General features: G+C 35.7%; 1 protein-coding gene across 1 annotated transcript in view; it reads right to left on the bottom strand.

Annotated features, from left to right (window-relative positions):
* The window catches only part of lt (vacuolar protein sorting-associated protein light), a 356,245-nt gene that overhangs the window by 33,755 nt on the left and 296,555 nt on the right, over positions 1–25,935 (bottom strand). Inside the window, exons 20-21 of the mRNA XM_090394164.1 lie at positions 9,565–9,664; positions 6,606–6,650 (exon numbers count right to left, since the gene is read on the bottom strand). Of these exons, the coding sequence (XP_090250290.1) occupies positions 6,606–6,650; positions 9,565–9,664 (145 nt within the window). The remainder of the gene's footprint in view (positions 1–6,605; positions 6,651–9,564; positions 9,665–25,935) is intronic.

Below are 25,935 nucleotides of genomic sequence, written 5' to 3'. Positions count from 1 at the left end.
GGAAAAAGACAAGAGTTCTTCACAAAAGTCAGTTTCTCATGGAACGCCTTTATAAAGAAGCATGTGAAACTCTACTTCATTCTCCTAACTTAAACAGATCCGACGGCTTACGTCTGTCCCCTTTATGGGAGATAGTACTTTACAAATCAGCTAATCTTTCCTAACTTTTTATTGTATTAATTTTTTTTTTTTTTTTTTTTTTTTTTTTTTTTTTTTTTTTTTAGGAAAGTTATTGACCTTTTTAGTTATCTTACACCAGCTACTTAGGTGGCGCTTTTTGGAATTGTCAGTTAATGTTTAATTTTTGTGCCTAATTGTACTGAAGATGCCTGTGACACACGGGCGAAAATTATACCATTAAATAATTTTTCTACGTGAGTTTTTCCGTTATATTTTTATGTATAATTTCCTGATATGTACCCACAAGGGGGTGTTAGGTTACTATGAAAGCACTACATGATCAAGTTCACTATTTTTGTACTTCTAAGATACTTGTGACTGAATCAATCCACATAGACTTTGGTCTTCCTCTGAGTCTCTTTCCTGCCATCAAACACCTACTCTGCTAAACTTTCCTCACCCATTCTATTTAAGGAGCCATACCACCTTAGATTAGCTCTGCTGACACATTTTTGAATGACAATAATGTCAAGTTCCTTTTTAATATCTTCATTTTTAATATGATTCTGCCATTGACCCTATCTGTTCATTCTCCTAATTTTTCTCAGAACCTTCATATCTGTGGTCTCTAGTATTTGATCAAATGCTTTATTTCTAACCCAACTCTGAGATCCATAACTGAAAATAACTGATGTGACAATAACTGAAAAATTGTGAAAATAGGCAGGAACATAGAAAACTTCAGCTGCATTCTGAATGGAAATCCTTGAGTACAAGTAAAATATTTCCATTCAGAATGCAACTGAAGTTTTCTATGTTCCTGCCCTATTTTCACAGTTTTGGTCTTTTTATTGCTGATTTTCATTCCAAATTTGTTAAAGCTGTTATTCAATTTAGTTAGAGAATCCTGGAGACTTGCACTAGATGTGTTTAGGAGTACATTATCTGTGTAAAGCAAAGAACTAAATTTGACATCTCCAATTCTAATATCAGGCCTAATGTCACTTTCTTTCATAATGTGATCCATATAGATGATGAATAAGAGTGGAGATAATGTGCATCCTTGTCTTACCCCTGATTTTACATCAAACCACCTTCCTGTATTTCCATCAATTCTAACTGACAACTTAAATATAGACTATGTATTGCTCTGTATAATATTAAATTCACCTCATCTAACTGAAGTGTTTTGAGAAGCTTTTCTCTGGGTACCTTCTCGTATGCCTTTTCCAGATTTACAAAACTAAAGTACAGATCCTTGTTATTGACAAGAAATTATTTATTTCTTTTCAATAACCCCTTACTCAAGTATGAGCAAACAAAGTTTATAGATGAATTATCTTTGTGACTGGTTGTAATGTAATCTGTCATATATCTGACCCTTCAATTATCAGAGCTAGCTATTCTGATAATTGAAAGGTTGGACAATTGAATTACAATATAAGACAGACTAGTTTCAAACTTTACTGAGGTCTCATCAGTGGAAGCTAGACCCAGGGATTTGTGTTAAATCAATGCAGAAGTCATACATTTTTTGTATACACATAGTAAAATTATGTATCCCACATTATTAAAATACTCTACACCAAGATTAGTTGTAAAAAATTCTTTTGCTTGGTTACAAAATTACTTGAAAAATATTATATCCTTGCTTTAATCCTATACCCAAGTGTAAGCAAATAACATCTGCATGTGACGTATCTTTATGAATTCCTAGGTGTAGCTCCCACTGATGAGACCCGAATAAAAGGTCTAAACTAGTCTAGGTAGTGATCCTTTCCATAATGCATAGCAATATATGAATTAGAAAAGAAGTGTGCTTTGAATTAGGGCATACTGAAGTAATTGATGTGAAGTGAATGGTGAGGTGATACTGTAAAATCGCTCATGATATGTAACTATATATTTTATATTCGCTTTTACATGTTTTTCTAAGGAGACTGAACTTAAAGAGATGTCAAATTTTGTATATAAACAATCTTGTATTTGTAATAAATTAACTATGAGCCTTTGTTAAAATAATGTGGCATATGACATCATCATGGATGGATGTCAATGTGTGATCATATATGGAAGTTTCAAGAGATGCACACATGGGTACAATGGAAGTCTGAGCCCATAAGGCAAGATATTGAGAAGGACTTTGTCTTAGGGTTTTCACCTTCTCTTACCTGAGTCTACCACCACGTGAGGTCTGATGTTGGGAATCAAAAGGAAAGGGCTGCACATTGCCACCATGTTAAGGGTTCTATAGGGCATGGAATAATTGACAACTCAGACGAAGAAATTTGGTGGGAAATCAAGAATGAGCAAGCAGAAGGAAAGAAGGACAAAAAGGAGCACTTTCGAGTGAACAAAAGATTTATTGCATCGTTCCTTTTTTCTATATGTGTGTATCTTGTATCTTTCTCACTTATACATCGGGACCACGCATTTTATATTAGCCTTTCTTATTACAGTCGTAATATCAAGTTCTATCGCACGTGTCTCTATGTTAAATAGGTTGTGTCATTGTTATGCGATCCACATTAGTAATAAGCTTAGCATTACGTCTCGTTTCTTTTATGCTCCTTCTTACTTAGCTTAACCTTTAAGGGCCACCAGAAGATTACCTGTTCCCTGAATTCTATATATTATCCTGATCACTCAAGCAAATTTATTTTTCACTGCGCCAGCCTGAGCCTTAAAGTTAGAGACAGACACTGCCTTTAGGTTAATTATAGAATTTCAGGTGCTACTAACAATACAATTAAATTCCTAGAAACTTCGGCTCGCTGGTATAATTTTACTCTTATTTGCAGTCGTGCCCTTACTTTCAATTGGGGTATTCCCGCACACTCACACGTACTCAGGTTCAACATTTTATGAAGGGTCAGAGTCAGTCAACATGATCAGAAACACATATAATTAAAGAATCAAACATTTATTAAATTCAATTAGTGATGCTATACAAGTTAAATTGATCATCAAATTCTAAAGTTAAATCACTACCTTTCATTCACTCTCTCTGTCTTAAATTAATTTTAGTATTCTACTTCAAAGTATCAGCAATTCAATGTCTCAATAACTCAATGCATATTACATTTTATGATTACAATTCATCTTTAACATTAATTCAGAGTATTATCAAAATTCAATATCTCAATACATACTACATTTTAGATTACAATTCATCTTTAACATTAAGGCACTTTAACACATTCTTCAAACTCTCTCAGAATAAGCATAACAGAATCTCAATTTGGTTGAAAGTTCCTACAGTTTGCTTCAAAAGAACATAGTCATTTTTTTACAGATCTAAACTTTTCACTCTTTCTTCTAATACAAATTTCAAATTTCGCTCTCTTAAATGTTAGTCAATCTCAAAAGGGCTAGAATAAGTGAGAGTACTCATCTATTCTTTTTCTTCGGTTTCCTGCCGTCCTTCGTCCTTTGTTTTGAATCTGGTTGTCTCGACTTTAACGCCACGTGGGTTCCACGCGCTTGCTTGGGCTGGATGCTATACTTCTGCTTAGGATTTTACGTAGATGATCTTCTTACCACGGCCTGCGGTTAATCTTGCCAAAACTCTACTACGGTGCCATACTGAACTCTATCGTAAGTCAGCCCTCAAGTATGAGAGCTGAACCATGAAGAACTCTTGGAGCACACAGAGAGAAAACTCAGGAACAAGAAAAAAGGGGGGTCATTTTCTTCCGTGTCTCAGGTTATATACCTTCTTCTGGAGTGCCACCTTTCCGAGTTTGAAATTTCTCATCGTTTCACCCACTGGTCTCCGTTTGGGTGACTTCACCGATTAACATACGGGACTTTTTGGTTTGGGGAACGTGTCATTGTGCCTTCTAAGATGTAATGCCTGCGGGTGCTTTCTCTGATCTTACAGTATTTTGGGTGATCTTTGCCCTATGTCGTTGAATAGTTTGCATTCTTTCACTTACACTATTTCATTAACAATTCCTCTCTTATTTTGCCCTTTTTTCTGACTTACATTTATGCTAGACACTTAGATATAAAGTTTTAAAATTTACAAATTCACAAATTATCATATGGGAAGTTGTTATAAACAAAAATACACATTTTCACTGCTAAAAGATAAGTATGCAAGTGTGATTTTATGTAAATTGTTAGATTCTGGAATGGTGACGTCAGGTAAATTCTGAAGTCGCCTATTTCAGACCTAACAGATTCATGTAAAAGGCAGTGCCTGAATGAGTATTGTATAAGTGCTTATGTATGTGATAATTCCAAACAAGAATGTACATCGAGTGCATCTGTTTATGGGTACAATAAGATAATGTATATTGATAATGAATTAAGCTTGCTCAAGGTATGCTTTATGGTCAGTTTGTGTATATTTGACTAGCAGGATATTCTAGATTGTGATTTAACTTTAAGGGAAGAAACATAGAACTATCTCTGAATCGGTTAAAATTGAAATTACCAAAGACTTGTGATGGAATTGTATATATGTGTGTCTGTGTGTGTGTGTTAATGTGGATCAAGCTATAAATATTCCTTTTGATTTAATTAAATGGTTTGTGAACAACACATTCATGGACTGATTCTTTCAATGCACTATCCTAAAAATTTTGAACCTGCATAAGATAAAGTTTAAGTGATCAATAATTAAGCCACAACTAATTAAAGGTAAAGATTAACATAAGTGGGGAATGCTAACAAATATCTGCTTTGTCTTTGGTTTAAAATCTTATAATCTCATACTCAATACATAGTCTAACTGGTGCAGTCATAAAACAAATAAATTTGTTAGACTATTGAGTGTGAGAACATAAGATCTAGTAGAAATAAAAAAAATGGTACAAGTTAAGGCAGTCAACCATTTACATGAAGTTTAAATAAAAGAACAACAGAGAAAGTTGAGAAATACCTAATAGAAATACAGAACATTATAACAATAGTAGTATAATAGCTGTGAAGATATTTCCTAAGCAAACTTGGTTTGCTTTCATTTATGTAAAGGATTAAAACAAGAATATAATTTCTTGTCAAGTATAATATGCAATATGGGAGTGAAAGACTCATGTCTTCCACATAGAATTAAATCAGATTTTGCCTTGATGATCATGGATACTGTATACTTTCTAGAAGATGGCATGTTGAACCCCTTTTAAAATTGCTATACTTTTAAACCAGAAAGCTTCTGGGTTGCTGTAGTGTATTTGGTATATGCCTGGAGAGTGTCAACACTCTTGCTACATGCAGGAAGTAAAGGTGGACAGAAATAGGAGACCAAACATAGCAACAGTCACTTCAGGTCACTAAGTAACACTAATCATATCCATAAGCCTGCATAAGCAAGATTGGGAGAGGCCACAGGTTGCAAATGAAAAGTCCATTTGTGGCTGTAATTGGAAAATACTCCAAAGAGTGACAGACTCATACGAACACTAAGTAACACTAATCATATCCATAAGCCACCATAAGCAAGATGGCAGTGTTTCAGCACATTGCAAGTAGTCCCATCCACAGGTCAAGTCGGAATTTCCACCAGCAAGAATGTATTCATGGCAGTGCATATTCACCAGGGTTGCTACATTCTTCACATAATGTGGCCTATTTCCCACACATGCAAATGTGTGGGAAATAGGCCACATTATGTGAAGATATAGTTGTTTTGCTTGGTTGGGAGAGGCCACAGGTTGCAAATGAAAAGTCCATTTGTGGCTGTAATTGGAAAATACTCCAAAGAGTGACAGACTCATACTGAACACTAAGTAACACTAATCATATCAACAGAATCAACATTTATTTTCTGAGGTTGTTCAGTCACTGATTTTTCAATATTTACATATCAAAAGGCTGGTAACCAGCAATTTATGGAACAAGTCCTTGAATGATTGTTCATTTTGGTGTGCCAAAATAATCCTGAAGAGTGTCACTCTCACAGCATGTAAGGAGGTGGATAGAATATTAATCAATGTGCATGACTCTAATGAGTACTTCCTATAATCAGTACTGATACAGTACTCCACAGGGTGGAAAAGATCAGATTCTGATTATAAATCCTAGGGTTTCTTTGCATTCCTTATAGAATAATGTGGAGATTGCCTCTTAGATAATAGTGATACAGAAAGAAAAATAAAAAATACCATAAGAAGGTTTAAGTAAACAATCACTGAAAAGTTAAAATTTTAGAAGGTGCTTTATGATTTTTCTGCTTAACAACAACAACGCTGCCCTTAATGAGTGTGTTTACAGTACACTAGATTATGATTAAGTTTTGTAGATTACACAAATAAATTTGGCTTTTGAATAAAATCTTTTAAACTGGATAACAGAATAATCCTGCTTAGAGAAGCACATTAAACTTTCAAGAAACTAATAAACAATGCCATACAAATTTTAAATTCTGTTTCTGATTTAGACAGGTAGTACAATCTAGAATCTACCTAGTAAATTTGTAACTTTCTACCAGAATTTCGCATCTACTATCATGTGTGTGTTTATATACATATTAAACATACCATTTGTTAGAATCTTGTGATGACAAGAGAGACATACTTGATCCTCTGAAAGTAAAAAATAGATATAAGTTGCAGGTTGTTTCACTTAAACAATTATAAAAATATTCTAGCTATATACACATGAAGAGTAATACTGTCCAAAGACTAATGTTCTAATAAAAAAATAAAAAAAAAAACGAAGAAAGGATACCAACAAATCATTCCAACAGACTAAGTATCTCTGAAGTATGACCAATAAAACAATTGGATCTAAAATATTAGTGACATGAAGTCAATTATTATTATTACTTAAATATAAAGAGCCAATAGACTTCATTTCAGCGATATAAACATTATTTAAATTAAGGGGATATTAAATCTCACATTGTTTTAAAACCAGATAAGAAACTCAAAGATTGGAATCAGAGAGTTTCGTGCCGAATATAGTAAACTATAAAAGTATCTGCGATTACTAGCGTGAGCTAATGCAAATAGTCCTAGTATGTAGTACAATCTCGCATTAGCTCACGCTAGTAATCGCCAATACTTTTATAGTTTACTATATTCAGCATGAAACTCTCTGATTCCAATCTTCGAGTTTCTTATTCCGTTTTAAAACAATGTGGGATTTAATATCCCCTTAATTTAAATAATGTTTATATCACCAAAAGGAAGCCTACTGGCTCTTTATATTTAAGTAACTTAATGGTTGCTCCTTTTTGACAACTCGTATAGCAGAGTATATAAGTTCTTTTCGCTATACCCTTTGGTATTTATTTATTTGGTATAACTAATCACTGATGAAGCCTCAATAAAGGCTAAAACCGGTGTGGGTAGTGACCTCCCACCATAATGTAATAACAGCGTACATTTCCTAGGAAACGTGTTTTTACATTATGGAAAATACCAAGAATAGCGATCAGAACTTTACCACCTTTGCTGCGAGTTGCCCGAGATTGTACTACGTACTAAGGCTACTTGCATTAGCTCACGCTAATAATCGCCTATACTTTTATAGTTTACCATATTCGGCATGAAACTCTCTGATTCCAATCTTTAAGTTTCTTATTCAGTTTTAAAACAATGGGGGATTTAATATCCCCTTAATTTAAATAATTATTATTATGTAATACCACCAAGGAGTCCAGACTCATCAAGGGTACTTTACAACTCTCCGTCTCCACGACTCTAGTAACTGCAACTACCTTCATCATCTACACCAACGCCATGTACCGCCAACCATCACCACTAGTATTTTCACAAACATGCATGCCATGGTGGGATTTGAATCCGCAGCCTTTTGGTTGGAGAGCAGATACGATAACCACTCGGCCAACCAGGCCGGCCGGCATATAACATAATTATGTTCTTTTTTTTTTTTTTTTATGTTGCTATCACTTACAAAAGGTTATTTGCAAACTTATAGTACATTTTTTATTATACATGGGCTAAGAATAATTTTTTTCTATTTTTATCAATTTTATATCTTTCTGCATTTTTAAATTTTATTTTTTGTAGTCTGGGAAAAGCCTGCTCGAGAGACCAAACATGGAACTTTGGAAACCTCAAGGAAGGAGGGGTGGGGGGGGGGGGGAGAGATATGAGAACTTGGATGGAAAAAAAAAATTACATTCATTCTAAAATCACTAGCCTCTAAGTGGAATTTAACATTTTTTTCAACAGTAGTTTATAGTTGTTGTTGCAGATATTGCAAAATATTGTTTACAATCATCCATGCTAGATAGCATGTGATTGCAATATTCCTATCTACATGCAATGCTAATAAATAATCACATATATTAATATATCACAAATTTGCTTTTTTAATATTCTGATAACTGTATTTCAATATAATTGGTTTCCATTATAATCATATGTATTTTATGCATTTAAAAAAAATTGAGTAGGGATCCATAGGGTTCTGGTGAAGTCCACAGCAGTCTATGGCACACACAAAAAAAGGTTAAGAACCCCCTGCTTAAGTAACATATTATGAGGTTAATTAATTAAATATCATATAATGATTGTGGAATACTAATTATGAAGACAGATTGAGAATTTGTAGACTGCAGACACACTAGCAAACAGGAGAAAGAGGGCTGATATGATTGAGACTTCTGGAAGGGTTATATGGGATTTCATTTGGTGGAATTTTCATTTTATAGAGGGTGAGGGTGGGGGTAAGGACAATAGGGCATCCTTGGAAGCTGAGAATGAATGGTGCTAAAAAAAAAAAAAAGGGGCGTGGGCTAGATTTTTCTCTCATAGGGTGGTGCATGATTGGAATAGATTGCCACTGAATGTTGTGTGTGTGCAAGCAGTGTGAATGAATTCAAGAATAAGTACATTAACTGATGCGTGTAGTATGTGGCTTCTCTCGACGAGTCCCACTCCCAAGAGGTCTCTCTTAATAATAATAATAAACATGAGGTGCATATGCCAGGTAGGTTACCATCTTTACTATTCAATGAAATGTATTTTGTCTGTAAACTGCAAGTATCCTCTGCATGGTTTGATCATTGTGCAGGATAAAGATCCCAGTTTAAGGTAGGATAAAACCTGTTACCATTGTATGAGACTGACTAACCTGTATATGAAAAGTCCTTATAAAGATTGAATGCATTGTATTGACAAGATTACAACTTAGATCTTGCCAACCAAAGATCTTCGTTACTGACTGAGGTACAGAGGTTCATTATGAAGTAATCTTAGTTGCTATGTTGGAAGTTAGGTTATCGAATAAGAAATTCCTCAATCTTGTGGACTCCCCACCCCAAGATCAATTTAAAACTTCAACTGAGGAACTTTCTCAAGTACACATAGTAACTTTATGTGCATTTTATCAGATCTCATTTAAACAATTCCTTATTTCTTGGTCAAAAAAACAAAATAAAACTGATAAATGCAAATTTTCAAAAATATTTTATATTAAAATTAATTCTTTTAGCAATAAGGTCTTCATGTAACAAATTTTGTATACCTGTGATAATAATGCCCTTTTTCTGTTGCCTATTCAGTTTTTCCAATAATGCATAGCAATCTGATACAAGTATTTTTTTACAGCCTTCTTGAAGAGATATCTAGGGATGAGAAAAGAAAAAAAAAATCAGTACAACAAATAGGGCTATTATTGTGCTACTCATTTCTAATTAGAATTTTTCTGTTGTTCTGGGTTTGGTGTTGAATGGTACCTGAGCATCAATTAAAAAGCATACTGGTACATATAGACAGTATTTTTGAGTTGAGCACCCCTTACTTTTTTTTTAATGTGCTTAAAATTTAAAGGTTAAAAAATCAAAACACATTTTTCATATAAAATTGTGTACTTTGAAAAACACATTGAAAAATTTCCTAATGGAGGAAACTCCTGGTAACACAGGTTCACTAATCGAAGTCAAGAGGTCATAAACATTATAAATCTGCTACAGCTACAGTAGTCATTCGCATTATTTTCAATGTTCAGTTGACAAAAATAGTAAGAAAATAATCACGTGCATTTTCTTTTCAAAAAACACACACAAAGAAAGTACATTATCAATCACACTTCATTCTGAAATCTCCATTTGATGAAAAAGAAAATGCTAAGTACTTTCTTCATATTATCATTCTTATTATCATCATTATCTGGCATTTTCTTTTAGTACAAAGAAGAAATCACTGCATATTTGGAAAAGACACTTACCTCTAGATAGGTGGCAAATTAACTATAATTTTACTACAATTTTACATTAAAAAATTATAAGTATGTTCCCAAAGTGATTTATGTTTGTAACAATTGTCTTGTGAATGGTTTTGAAAATAAATTATTTCAAAAATCAGCAGGATGAATAGGCAGGTCCTCTCACCCCACCCAAAAAAAAAGCCGAACGCTTATATGCAACACATATGCACCTATTTTTTTTTTTTAAATTCCAATATTTCTTTCTTTCTTAAATAACTGCATCAAATAATTTATAAATTTTTGATAATAAAAATGACATTGTGATCATTATAAATTAAGAAATTATTTTGACATAAATATTGTGTCAGACTGTAAAAGAAATATCAGTATTTCAATTTAGGATATAACTGAAAACAAAACAAGACATTACTGATGTATTATGTACTACTGCTTGAGAGTGTGACTTCTAAAGAAGTGGTCTTTCTTAAGATTATTCTAAGCTTTTAGCCTTTACTTCCAACTGATAAGATTACTGTCTAGTATTTCTAAGACAAAAATTATTTCCAGTAGCAATAAAAGTCATCCTATTTGGAATTTTTTAAGAAAAAAAAAACTAACACTACCGAACTTTCTTTTTTGTTGCGTACATGTAAACGGTTTTTATATGGTGAAAATATAGAATAGAATTTCTAAAACCGAGAATAATTTCAAATAGACAGCTGAACAAATTATTGTAGATTTTAAAAAAAAATAGTCCAGAATTAGAAGTATCTGCTTCAGCACATTCTATCCTATTCCCTCAGCCATATGGCTGGTGGAGGTAGCTATATGCTACCATACTAGGGAGATGATTGTGAGCAAGGTGGTTTCCAGTTGCCTTCCTTGCCGTAGTATATTTTATGACTAGCCGTGAACTGGTTTGCCAGTTTTGAGGCATGAAAAACCCGAGTTACTGAAAGAAAAATCCTCCACCTCTGCACAAGACCGGTTAACACACCTTTAGTCGAAAGAGACCAGATAAATGTTCCTCATATCATAGATGGGAATCAAACCCAGGTCTTTCTTACCAAAGGTCTTTGTCTATAACAACTGGGCTATGGAGGCTCTCTTCGGCAGATACAACAATATTATTGGCTTACTTTATCAAATGGTAAAATGAAGTAATAGATATTGAATACTGGTTGTGAAAACTTTCAAACCAGTAGACAATTAGAGTAGTTATTGATAATTCAGTTCCAGGAGTTCCATCCTGAAATAAAAAAATCTATTGAACAAAAAATCTGGTAACATATAAAAATAAATGTAAATAAAAATTAAAAATAAATATTTAAAGAAATGCATAATTTTTACTCTCTATCAACGTACACAGGCCCTACATAATCTCCGAGATTTGGAAGCTTCACAACATAAAATTGAGGTCACAACCCCAACCAATAGTCAATAACACAAACACTTCAAAAGCAGAAGCACCTACCCGACCTGACATAGCATCCCTCCACGTGTTCAGATGACGACCAAGAATAGTCGAAATGGACCGCACCCCGTCAACCCCCCCCCCTTCTAAAAATCAATTGCTGTTCTCAACTCCTTTCACCCTTTCCCATCCTATATAAATATAAAAAAAAAACGATCCGCCCATCCCTTATAATATATATGTATATATATATTATTCAAAAAAACCTGGGTTTTTTCCCATTTCTATTTTAATTCTCCCACATTTGGACATTGCTAAAAGAAGAAAAGCCACAGCACCCAGAAAAAGGTATGTGCAAATTTCTCTTCCTTTATGCTACATATATTTATTGGTAAATATACATCTACAATGCCCTAAGAATCTGTGAGTAAAAAGCCAATGACATTTAAACAGGGGCACTCCTAAACAGAAGCAGGCAAAATAGCTGTAAATATAATAGATTGTTAAGAGGAGTAACATGGGAGTTTTCCCAGAAATAATATGCATGATTTTTTCTTTGATTTGTAAAGCTTAGGTTAAAATTTAAATCTACTTACCTCAGCATGAAGTATAAGTTTTAATTACATCCAAAATAAATGCAAACATGCATATCTAGATGTTATAGGATCTTATGTAATTTGCTCCACCCTAGCAATTTAATGGACACACACAATCATCAACTTTCTTCAGTCCACTCCTGGACAAATGTCTCTCCATGCTCCAATCCATTTTGGCTGGACTTGTGCATCTTTCCACCATAGATATTCATAGCATCATGTTATATCATCAACCCATTGTACCCTGGTCTACTTGGTTTCCAATAACCAGTTTTTGATGCCCATTCTGTTGTTCTGTTTACCAATCTGTTGTCAGACATTCTCATCACATGTCCTGCCCAGCATCATTTGTTGCCTTTTATTACTAATGCAAGTCCATTACCTTGGTTTTTTCCTTGTTCAAGTATTATTCTTTTTATCTAACTGGATTATTCCCCAAATAGTTCTTTCCATGTTTGTTTAGGTTATTTTCAGTTTCTCTAGGTGTTTTTCAGTCAGACTGCAGGTTTCACTACCATAGGTGCTTGTCAGGAGCACACACACACACAACTGGTTGTAGAAATTTCATTTTAGACTGTTTGATAAATTGCTTTTAAATCTCTCTCTAAAATGGTTAAAAACTTTCCCTCATACTGTTATTCAAGTTTAATGTTATTTGTAATGATTTGTCTTAGATTTTTTTTTTGAACTTTCTATTTCAATCTCTTCGATTTATTTCGATTGGTTTTTGTTCTGGAGTATTTTCACTATACATTACTTTTAATTTATCCATATTTATTTATATATCCATCCATCAGTGGCTTTTAACAGGCATTTAAACACCCATGGCCTTCAAAGCATCCTTGGACTTCCCAACTGTAACACAAGAATAAGGCTATTACCCCCTATGCCATTTATTTATATATAGTGTTCTATAAATAAATATGGATAAATTGTGTTCTAGTTCTTTTGGTGATGTTGCCATTAGAATATCATCAGTGAATCATAGACTGCTTAATTTACAATTCAATTTTCCAGTTCAATTTTCTAATAGCATATTCAAAGGCTGTAGCAAATAATTTTGGTGAGAAAGTCTCCCTGTCTGACTCCTTTTATTTCTATTTCTCTTTCATTTAATTTTTCATTCATTCTTATGTCATTTAAATTTATTATTGCTAAACCTAGCTCATATATATGAATTAATATGCTAATATAAATATCATCTATTCCTATATAAGTTTTAAAGTCTCAAGCATTTTTACATAGGTCCATTGAGTAGAAGGCTTTTTTTTTCCTCGTAATCTATGAAAGCCAAAGAAACGGATATATTATATTCTATTGTTTTTTTCCATTACTTGATCTAAGGCTTGTAAATAATCTAAAGTTAAGAAACATTCTGAAACCTGCCTGTTTCAGCATGTGAGTTAGTAGTAATTCATTTGCCTCTTATGAAAGCATTTCCACAGGTATCAAATTCTTCCTTATATTTGCCAATCATTCTCTTAGTTCACATATTTGCACCTTCTAATAATTTAAATATGAGGTTTGTCTGGGAAATTCTTGAACTTTTTAATTATCACAAAAACAAGTGATACTAGCTGTATGCTTCATATGCTGCAATCTGATAGCCTAACAAAAACTGCAACATGATTGTTACAGTTTTTGTGAACAGATGTAGTTATTGTGCTACATCTGTTCATGTCAACATGTGTCTGGTGCATCTAGTGATTTTTTGTTGTGTTTAAATGAGCAATTTTCATCATCATCAAATTCCTGATATTTACCCTCAAGGGGAGTACAGGATATGATAACACTACATGAAAAATTTACATCATTACTAACTTCCCACCTACAATTTTCTACCAAATCAATCTGTTACCTGTCAAAGCTACAACATTGTCAGATCTTATATTTATATATCAATCTTCTAAGGCACTTTTTACTGTATCAATCCACCTACATCTTGGTCTTCCTCTGGGTCTTTTTCCTGTCAACCTGGGAGAGAACAGTTGTTTGGCTAATCATTCCTCGCCCATTCTGTTTAAGTGACCCACCTGAGATTAGCTCTGCTAACGGATTCCTGGATGCTGACGATGTCAAGTTCTTTTCTAATATCCTTGTTTTTAATATGATATTGCCATCTGTTCATGCCCCTAATCTTTCTCAGGACTCTCATCTGTGCCTCTAGTCTTTGGTCAAGTGTTTTACTTCTGACCCAGCTCTCAGATCCAAAGTTAAAATTGGTTTGAACAGTGTCATGTATACAGCTAATTTAGTGTTTTGACTAATTTCTTTCTTATTCCATATAAATTTATTCAGCTGACTTCATACCATACCAGCTTTGTTGATTCCACTGTCTATTTCCATATTTAATTTACCGTCTTCAGTAAAAATCGTAGCTAAGTAGCTGAAATGTTTTACCTGTTCTACAGGTTCTCCATTCACAATGCAGCTGATATTTTCAATGCTTCTACCTATTTCATTATCTTTGTCTTGTTATTCCTGACCTTCATACAATATCTATCACAATAGTTATTTAATTTAGTCGGGAAATCTTGCAGACTTGTAGCAGATTTATTTAGAAGTATAACACCATCTGCATAAAGCAAGGAGCTGACATTAACATCTCCAATTTTGATATCAGGTTTAATACCACTTTCCGTCATAATGTAATCCATATAGATAATGAATAACAGAGGTGGTGGTGGAATAATAATGTACAAGTGGCAGTGACAGCTAAGAGGAAGGCAAAGCAGAAGTGGGATGAGTCAGGAGTGGAAGAGGACAGAGAGGTGTACAGAGAGAGGGAAAGCAAGAAGCCAAGAAAGTTGTGGCACAGGCGAAGACCATGTAAAGTACATCCTTGACCTCAAGGGCTCACTTTAGTGAGTACGGGCATGGCAAACCCGAGGTACCTGATGCTGGACCATGCCTTACTTCATGTAATATACATCTGCTATATTATTCTGTAGACTGGTCCCTCCTCTTCTTTCTTTGCTTCTTTCTCCTCTCCTTGCTCCTTCCCCCTGATGCTATTAGAGTATTCGAGGGCTAGGGGTGAATCTTTCCTATTTTGCTAAGTCATTTCACCTTATGCAGCCACTGAAGGAGGCAAGCTAGCCTCAATAGGTGCCGGTCCCAAGCCCGGATAAACGGCGAGGGTTGATGTCAGGATGGGTATCCGGTCGTAAAAATTCGCTGCCAGCTCTAGTTATGCTACGAGTTAAAGAGAAAATGATATAAGGGCTAGGGCGTACCCCTTAAGCGATGCGCAGCCACATCGCCCTACAGCTGTGAGAAGTGGACAAGGGCTACTGCATCAAGGTTGGGTGCAGTTAAAGAAGCGAGCCCAGCAGGTGGAGAGGATGTTGCAAGTGGGAACACTGAATGCTGGAGCATGACTGGAAGGGGAAGAGAGGTAGCAGACATGATGAGGAAGAGAGAGGAAAAGGAAGTTGGACATTTTATGTGTGCAGGAGACAAGGTGGAAGGGGGAAATGGATATAAATTGTTCTACTCTGGAGCGAATAAAGAGGAAAGAAATGGTGTCAGAATTGTGGTGTGTGGCAGAATGAAGGGTGAAGTACTGGAAGTGGGTAGAAGGAACCACAGGATCATGCGAATGAAATTGGGTCTTGGAGAAGAGCGGGTGGTCGTATTATGTGTATATGCCCCGCAAGTTGGCTGTACAGCAGAGGAGAAAGATGAGTTCTGGAACATGTTAGATGAAGAAATGAGAGAACTGGAAAAAAATGAGATGGTGATTGTTGGAGGAGACTTGAATGGAACACATAGGGAGACAGAATAGAGACTGTGAAAGGGTGCATGGTGGCCACGGAGTGGGAATGATGAACCAGGAAGGAGAGAGGATTGTGGACTTTGCAGTAGCGTTTGATCTGGCAATTGTGAACTCGTTTTTCTACAAGAGGGAAGAACATTTGATAACATTTAGGAGTGGTAACAACAGTTCACAAATTGATTACATTTTGACTAGAAGAAACCATCTTAAGGTTGTGACAAGTTGTAAAGTAATTCCAACAGATCAAGTGGCACAGCAACACCGACTGCTGTGCGCAGACTTTAAAATAAGACGAAGATAAGAACCTCTGGTAGCCATGGGATGAAGACAATTAAGTGGTTTCGCTTAAAAGAAGAGAGTGTGAGGAATCATTTTAGGGAGAGGGTGTTAGAGAGGATTTTGGATGGACCGGAAAGTGTACAAGATTGATGGAAACATAATTCAAAAGTAATCCTCAGCTGTGCAATCGAGGTGCTTGGTGAGACATCTGGAAAGATTAGAGAGCAGGAGGGTTGGTGGTGGAATAATAATGTACAAGTGGCAGTGACAGCTAAGAGGAAGGCAAAGCAGAAGTGGGATGAGTCGGGAGTGGAAGAGGACAGAGAGGTGTACAGAGAGAGAAAGAAAGCAAGCAGCCAAGAGAATTGTGGCATAGGCGAAGGCCATGGCATATCAAGATCTGTATGATCAATTAGAAACAAAGGAAGGACAGAGAAAAATTTATCAACTAGCGAAATGTAGAGATAAAGCAGCAAAGGACATCTTACATGTGAGGCAGGTCAAAGACGCTGAAGGAAGAGTATTATGGAGGAATGTGGACATAAGAAACGATGGAGAATATACTTTGAGGGACTTTTGAATGAGGAAAATGCAAGGACTCACAGAGAAGATGGGCAGCCTTCTAAGGGGATGGTGCAGAACATCAGTACAGTGGAAGTGACTGAGACCGGGAAGAGGATGAGGAATGGAAAATCGGTGGGCCCTGACAGGATTCCAGTGGAGGCATGGAAGGCACTGGGGGAAGAGGGAATTGCCCTGCTGTGGGACCTGTTCATGAAAGTTTGCCAACAGGAAAATATACCCGAGGGAGAGTACTCTTGTCCCCATCTACAAGGGTAAAGGGGGGATGCACAAGACTGTAAGAATTACAGAGGAATAAAGTTGATGTCCTACACAATGAAAATCCTAGAAAGGTTTCTTGATTGAAGATTGAGGAAGAAGGTGGAGATTGCAAAGGAACAATTTGGCTTCATGCAACAACATGTGGTAGATCAACAACAGATGCTATCTTTGGGTTATGGCAGATGATGGGATGTAGCTCCCGTTGTTTCTCTCGAAACAACGGGAGCTACATCTGGCATTTATTGATCTGGAGAAAGCATACAATAGAGTGCCAAGGCAAGAAGTCTGGAGGTGTCTGAGGGAGAAGAAGGTACCGGAGAAATATGTCAGATTGGTGTGGGAGATGTACAGAAATGTGAAGACAAGAGTTCAGAACTGTCTGGGACAGACAGAAAGTTTTCAAGTAACAGTTGGCTTGCATCAAGGGTCAGCATTAAGTCCGTTTCTGTTTAATATTGTGATGGAGGTGGTGAGAGAAGATGTGCATTGGACAATGTTGTATGCAGATGACATCTTGTTGTGTGCAGATTCAAGAGAAGAAGTGGGAACTAAACTGGATAGATAGAGAAAAGTACTGAAAGAGAGGTATGAGACTGAGTAGAAGTAAGACAGAGTATATGTGTTGCACAGTGGGCAGCGGCCAGGAGACAGACTTGGAGCTGGAAGGAAATGTCATCAAGAAGGTGAGGGACTTTAGATACTTAGGTTCAACAGTGGAAGAAGATGGAAGGGCTGAGAAGGAAGTGGGTGCATGATACAAGCAAGTTGGAGGAACTGGAGGGAGATGGCTGGAGTGTTATGCAAGAAGAGGGTGCCGATCAATCTGAAAGGCAAAATCTATAGGACAGTAGTGAGGCCAGCTATGACGTATGCTATGGAAATGGTGGCCCTGAGGAAAAATAACATCAGCAGGATGGAAGCAGCAGAGATGAGAATGCTTATGTGGATGTGCGGTGTGACCAGAAAGGATTGTCTGAGAAATGACTATGTGAGGGGAACAGTGAAAGTTACGAATTTAGAAGCAAAGATACAGGAGGCAAGGTTGAGATGGTCTGGTCGTGTGATGAGGAGGGACGAATATGTGGGAAGAAGGGTCATGCAGATGGATGTGCAAGGAAGGAGGAAGCGTGGGCGGCCCAAGAAGAGATGGAGGGAGCCGACAGAAGAGGACTTGAGGATGAAGAACTTAGATGTGGTGACTACCCAAGACAGGAGGATGTGGAGAAGACTCATTATCAACAGTGACCCCACTTAAGTGGGAGAAGCTGCAGAAGAAGAAGATAAAGTACATCCTTGTCTGACAGCAGATTTAACATTAAACCATCTCCCTGTACTTCCTTCAATCCTAACTGCTGACTTACAACTCAAATAAGACTAAGTATTGCTTGATATAATGATCCACTGACACCATACAACTATAGCGTTTTGAATAGCTTCTCTCGGCATCTTGTCATATCCTTTTTCCAGATCGACAAAACTTAAATATAGATCTTAGTTATATTTCAACAATTTTCGTAAAGTGAATATCTGATCCTGACAGCCTCGATTTGGCCTGAATCCAGCATGTTCCTCACCAAGCTTCTCTTCCACAATCCTTCTCAACCGTTTCTCAAGTATACTGGCATAAATCTTACCAGGAACACTCAGTAGAGAAATACCTCTGTAATTCTCACAATCAGTTTTATTTCCCTTTTTATATGTGGGTACTATGAGAGCTCTACTCCAATCATTTTGGAATTCGTCCTTCTGTCCAGGCCCTCTGAATTATGCAGTGTAGTCACTGTAAAACTTTTATACCTCCATACTTGAGCATTTCTGGTCTAATATCATCTACTCCAGCTGCCTTTCCACATTTCAGACTTTTGATGGCTTTTTCTACTTTAAGCATGGATATGTATTCCTGATTGCATGTCTGGTCAGTGTTTTTTTATCACTGAGCTGTCATCACTGCTAGTTTCATTTAGCAATTTTTTGAAGTAATTACTCCATACTTCAAGGATATCTTTTTCTCCAGTTTTCATATCACCTTTGTCATCTCTAATTCCTTTTACAGCACTCTTTCCTCCATTTCTGAGCTTCTTCAACAACCTCCAGAATATCTTGCCACCTTCTTAATATTTATTTTCTATGTTCTTACAAAAGTCTTCCCATGACTTTTGTTTAGCTAGTTTTACACAGTGTTTAGCTTTCTTACATTTGTCTCTGTATTCTCTAAGAGCACAAGCTGACTGATTTGCTAGGAACTTTTGATATGCTTTCTTCTTATCCTTCACTGCCTTTTTAACTTCCTGTGTCCACCAGGGAGTTCTGATTTTTTTATCCTTGCAGGCAACCTCACCATGCCTCTTTGGCTGAATCAATCAATGTTTTCTTCAGAATTTGCCACTGAATCTCCAAGGTTTGATTCCTGTTCTCAAACTCTTTCATTTTTTCTTCAATAATCTTTGTGTATTTTAGTCTACAGTTCACATCTGAGAGCTGCTCAACTTTTATTCGCTTTAAAACTTTCTTACGTCATTCTTTTCAATATGAAATTCAATTTTATCCTGCTCAAGACTAAATAGTGATCACTTCCAATTTCAAATCCTCTGTACACTCTGGCGTCCTGCACCAGGGAGAAAACATCACTATCAATAATAACATAGTCAATGAGACTTTTCTTATTCCTTGTCTCTTCTCTCCATGTGAATTTGTGCACATTTTTATGTTGGAACATGGTGTTAGTAATAACCAGTCCATGTCCTGAGAAGAAATACAACAAGTATTTGCCATTATTTTTAGCTTTGTTCTTTTCTTTTCTCCAAATTTTCCCAAAATATTTTTTTATGTCTGACAATCATTTCCTACTCTGCTATTTAAATCTCCAATAAGGACCAAGTTTTCATTTTTCATTGTGTCCGTTTCTTTTCTAAAACCTCAAAAAATTCCCCCACTTCTACTTTAGGAGAACCTTCTGTGGGACCATAGGCACAAATAAGTCTCATTGTCCAGTTCCCCATTCTGATATTTGCCCACATCACTCTACTTGAAATTGCCTGCCATGAGCAATTTTCGAGATCAACAAATTTTTGTGAAGTTTTGCATCAAATTGGGAAAATCTTTTATGGAGACATTTGAAATGTTAAAAACAGCATTTGGAAATGAGGCTTTAGGCTAGACTCAAAGATACAAGTAGTGGAAATATTTCAAAGATGGCTGAACTTCAGTCAACAATGCAACATCTCCAAGAGGCTATTAGAAAAAAAGGCCTGATGCTTTGAGGGAAACCAATGGATGCTTAATCATGATAATGCATTTGCACACACACACACATCATTACTAATCTCTCAATTTTTGGCAAAAGACTAAATAATGGTCATTTCACAGCTTACTTGCCTGACCTTGCAACAGCACTTTTTTTTTCTCTCCCCAAATTGAAGGTGAGGTTGAAAGGCTGATATTTTGAGTTGATTGACTAGATAAAGAAAAAAAAAATTGCTAGCAGAACTGCATGGTATCCCGAAAGAAGCATTCTGGAAATGTTTCAAAGAATGGAAGAAATGCTGGCAGTAGGGTATACAAGTAGAGGAGAGTACTTTGAAGGCAACAGGGCTGAATAGTTTCTAAGTTAGATTAGACAGGAAAATTTTTATTTAAAAAGTTTGGGAATTTCCCAGACAAACCTTCTATATCAATGAAATTCTCCTTATTTATTGGTTTCTCATATACCCTGAAACCAATCTTGATAACTTTTGAACTTTGCTAAGGCTTTTGACAGAATACACAGCACAGAAGGCTGTTGGATAAAGTAAAGAATATGAGATTGGATTATAAAATATTAGAGTAGATAAGAGGATGGCTAAGTGACAGATATCAAAAGGAATGCGAGTCTGTAAGATGTAAGGTAACCAGTAGTGTACCACAGCAATCAGTTCTTGGTTTATTGTTATTCAATCTATGCGTTTATGACATTGGGTGCGATTTGACAGGAGATATACAGCTATTTGCTGATGATGCAAAGATTGGCAGGGTAATTAGAAATGCAGCTGACATGCTGTACTTGGAGAATGATTTCAACAGGATGGAATTGTGGGCATGTGAAAATGGATATCAGGTTCAATGTTAGTAAATGTAAAAGTCATGCACTTTGGTGTGATAAAATATCCCATGTCATATTATATTTGTGGTATTATACTAGAAGTGACTGATCAGGCTTGGGATCTTGGAGTTTTAATAAGAAGGATGTTGAAGTTCAAGAACCATATAACAAAGATTGCAAATACAACTCTGAGGATAACTGCAATGCTGAAATGAACATTGACATGTAAAGATAAGGAAGTCATTCTGCCTCTTTACAAGACTCATCATGGAAATTATGATATAGTGGAGCAAGTGTTAAAAATGATATCAGGATTGTGGAATACAGATTATTAAGACATTAAGCATTTGTGGACTGCGAGACACTAGCAATCAGGAAAAAGAGGGGTGACATGATTGAGAATTACAAACTTCTGAAAGGGTCATAGAAGATATCAGTAGATGGAATTTTTCATTTTATGGAGGGGGAGGAAAAGGAAGAGAGAACATCCATAGAAGTTGAGAATGGATGCTGTCAGAGAGGGAATGAGAGCTAGATATTTCACTTATAGAATGGTGATGATTGGAATGGATTGTTATTGGAGGTAGTAAGTGAGGTAATGTGAATGAATTCAAGAACAGGTAAGACAGCTGGCGAAGGTAACATGTGGCCTCCTTCGATGAATTCCTGACTCCTTGGAAATCACTCTTAATAATTATAAGAAAAATTTACAGAAGATAGCAAAGCTAATAATAATAGTAAATATTTGCTGAAGACATGGTGTTAAATTCTGAATGAAAAGAATTATGAAATAATAATGTTTCATTCAGAGTTTAACATGTCTTGGCATTCCCAGAGTCGAATTTGTTCATCAGACTAAACATTAAAATATTTAATTTTCATTATGTTCCTAAATCTGTATTATATCTTGTAGTTTTAAGCCAACTCTGTATATAGTATCTTCTTAGTATTGTATGTGTATACGGTGTAAAATATACACAAATACATGAGACTTAATCAGCTTATGTAAAGTATTGCCTAAAGCGTTGCATGTGTATCGGAATTGAGAAACATGAAGAAGACACTGGATCTGTCTGCCAGAGTCCTATTTGGTGCTAGCTGCTGTATATGAGGTTACCGGAGTCAACCACGAGAGTACTACCTGGTGTTAGCTGTATGTAAAACATGCGCAGTACATCCAAGAGTAGGACCAATGAGGGAAGAAAGCGCCAAATATAAAAGGGATTGCAGAGCCTGTAAAAGCTTCTCTCTTTTTTTGTGTCTTCAAGCTCTGAGGTATGATGCAGCAATAGTATTGTGTTCTTAGAGGAGGTCGGGAAGTCTTGCATGAAGCGTCTATGGCAGTCCGATTCGACGGTCATCTAAAAGCTAGGCAGAAATGTGTTCCCTTACAAGCCGAGACCGCTTTGGTGAACCAGTACCAAGCTGAGCTACAGTGACCTGTGAATGGCAGTCCTCACCTTCGAGACCACTGAAGATAGGCTTTTCCCCTAGATCGATTTCTGCTACATGGATGTCACCTGGAGAATTTGGAAGGAACAAAGGAAGTGCTATTCGAATGCACGTGCATATAGGCCAAGTATACCACCTGTCCTGGGTAAGAGACTCCTTTCATTATCTTTGTGAATATTCTTAGGAACTGTGTAATACCTTAGTGTCTGTTTGAAGAGATCGTGTAATTTTCTTTGAGAGGGACTCGCTATAATACTATCCATTGTGTGAAAGGACTTTATGTTTATCATGTATAGAGCTGAAGAGATGTTTTGGGATTTATTCCAATTATCTAAGCTGAATAACAATGGAGATATCCATTAGCTTGATATCTATTGTAAAGATCTTGCACTTGTAGTTAGAATATTCCTTTTGAGGCTTAGGAATCTGTGAATGAGTGTAAGAATATGTTAAATCCTTGAGGTATCATAGATGAGGTGTTACTTAAACAGAGAATTCTCTTTCTTTTATTTAGTTAACTTAGACCAGATAATTTTCTCATTTTGTGTAATTCATGTCATTGCTTATTAAATATTCTTTGATTTTTCAAACCACTTGCTTGCCTGATTTCATTCCACTGTGCCGCTCATTTAAATATTAAGAACCTAGGCGGGAAACCCAAATAATATTAGTGGAACCATGACTGCTATGCTAAACAAGATTGAGTAGAAATTTAGCTTAGGAAGATTTACAATCTAGCTTATGTTGCTATAATAGTGTAGACAAGGAAAATTGTTTCCTTGACCTTGCTTTGCTGAGTATCTGAGCAGCTGTCAGATACTAAACACAAACAGTATTCAGGAAAAAATAAAATAGTTTGAAAACAAAACCCAAACCCTAGAGTTTCAGTGAAAAATTTTGAAGAAAATGTTGATTGATTCAGCCAGAAAGGCATGTGGTGAAGTTGTCTGTAAGGAGAGATAAATCAAAACTATAAAGAAGCAACCTAGGAACAGAAGAAAATGCAATGAAAGTTCCTGGAAAGTAAGTCAGTATGTGCACTAAGAATACAGAGAAAAAAGAAAGCAAAGCACTGTGCCATACTGCATTAACTGAACAAAAAGTCATGGGAACACTTTTGTAGAACAACAACAACAACAACAAAAATATATATATATATCGAGGAAGGAAGCAAAATATTCTGGAGACTATTGGAAATGGCTTAAAAATGGAGGAAAGAGAGTGTAAAAGGAATCATGGATAAACTGTCTTGAGTAATTATTTTGATAGATTTCTAAATAAAACAAGCAGTGACAGCATGGTGGTAGAAAATATTCAAGAGGAATGCAATCAGAAATACATAAACACTAAAAGTAGAAAAAGCCATGAAAAACCTGAAACATGGAAAGGAAATCATGCTCAGATATGGAGATAAAAAGTTTAACAGTGGTTATATTGCATAACTCAGAAGGCCTGTTAGAGAGTCGAATGACAAATCATTGGAGTAGAGCTCTGATAATATCCATCTATAAAAAGAGAAATAAAACTAAATATGAGAACTAAATAGGTTTTCTAATGAGTGTTCCTGGTAAGATTTTTGCAAGTATACTTGAGAAAAAGTTAGGAAAAATTGTGGAAAGGAAGCTTGAGGAACAACTGGATTTAGACCAAAAGAGAGGTTGTCAGGATCAAAATTTAAGTTTAAGACAAATAGACAAGAAATCATGTGAATATAAAAAGGATCTGTATTTAAGATTTGTAGATCTGGAAATGGCATATGAAAAGATGCCAAAATGAAAACTGTTCAAATTGCTACAGTTATAAGGTATAAATGGGACATTATTATGAGCAAAATACCTAGTCTATATCTGAGTTGTGAATGTCAGCAGTTAGAGTTGAAGGAGGTATGGGAAGGTGGTTTAACATAAATTAGGTGTAAGACAAAGGACACATTATTCTACACTGTTATTCATTATCTATGTGAATCACATTATGAAGAAAAGTGGTATTAAACTTGATAGTTCAGCTTTTTACTTTATGAGGATGATGTTACACTCCTAAAAAATTCCAGACCAAGTCAGCATTGAAAACATACTGTTTTCACAGAATAAAAAAGAAACAAAATAAATAAAATAAAGAATAAAGGCAGAATGTATTCTGAATGGAGAGCCTATAGAATAAATAAAACATTTCAGCAATTTACGCTGAAATGTTTCATTTCCATATTTAATTTGCCAATTTTTAGTAAAAATGGCAAATTAAATATGGAAATAGACAACAGAATTAGCAAGGCTAGTATGGACCAGGAAGTCAACTGAATAAATTTATATGGAATAAGAGAAATTAGTCAAAACACTAAATTAGCTGTATACAAGATAGTGTTCAAATCAGTTTTAATTTATGGATCTGAGAGCTGGGTTAGAAATCAAACACTTGATCAGACACTGTAGACCACAGATATGACAGTTCTAAGAAAGATTAGGGAAATGAATATATGGCATAAATTACAGTATCATATTAAAAATGAGATTATTATTATGAATGACTTGACATTGCTAGCAATCTGGAGTGTGTGTGACCAGAGCTAACCTCAGGTAGTAAGGTTACTTAAACAGAATGGTAGAAGATTAGCAAAACACCTTGGAGTCTTGACAGAAAATTTGGAGAAAAATTGTTAACAGGAAGTTAGTAATGATATAACTTTTTCATGTAGTGCTTTCATAATATAATTAGTGATAGCATAAAACATATGGATAGCGCTGAGCCTAAGAGACTATTTCACTTTATATACATTAATGCCAGCAGCATTTGGAACAAGGGAGAGGAGTGTTTGGAATTGTTTAGTTCCTTTGGCCAAAGGTTAGTGAGACATAGCTGATAGAAGATGATATTATTAGTAGGAGAGAATGTGAAGGGTATAGTATTTTTAGGGAGGATAGAGAGGAAAGAATGGAGGGGGGGGGATATTGCTGATGAACCTGCAACCAAAGAGAGTAATGAGTTCAACTGGAGGTCAGCGAATATAATGCATTTAAGGCCATCTGCTTGCAGATGAGGCCAAAAGGAAAAAATATACAGTTGGTTGCACTGTTATAGGCCAGAGGATGTGAAAGATGATGCAAATAGTATGCACTGGGAAATATGCTTAATGAGTGGAGGGTGGGTAATTATTATGGGGGACTTCAACTATTGAAACATAGTTCAGAAGAAGGAAAGGACATGTGGAAGGAAGGAAATTCAATTATGCCATTACTAAGAAAAAAAATATCTG

The sequence above is a fragment of the Typopeltis vanoorti genome, chromosome 6, assembly GCF_054136105.1.
Source record: "Typopeltis vanoorti isolate ZY-2024b chromosome 6, IOZ_Tvanoo_1.0, whole genome shotgun sequence".
In the NCBI taxonomy this organism is placed as follows: Eukaryota; Metazoa; Arthropoda; class Arachnida; order Uropygi; family Thelyphonidae; genus Typopeltis; species Typopeltis vanoorti.
Note: the sequence above shows the minus strand (reverse complement) of the source record. Positions and strands in the feature narration are given on the sequence as shown.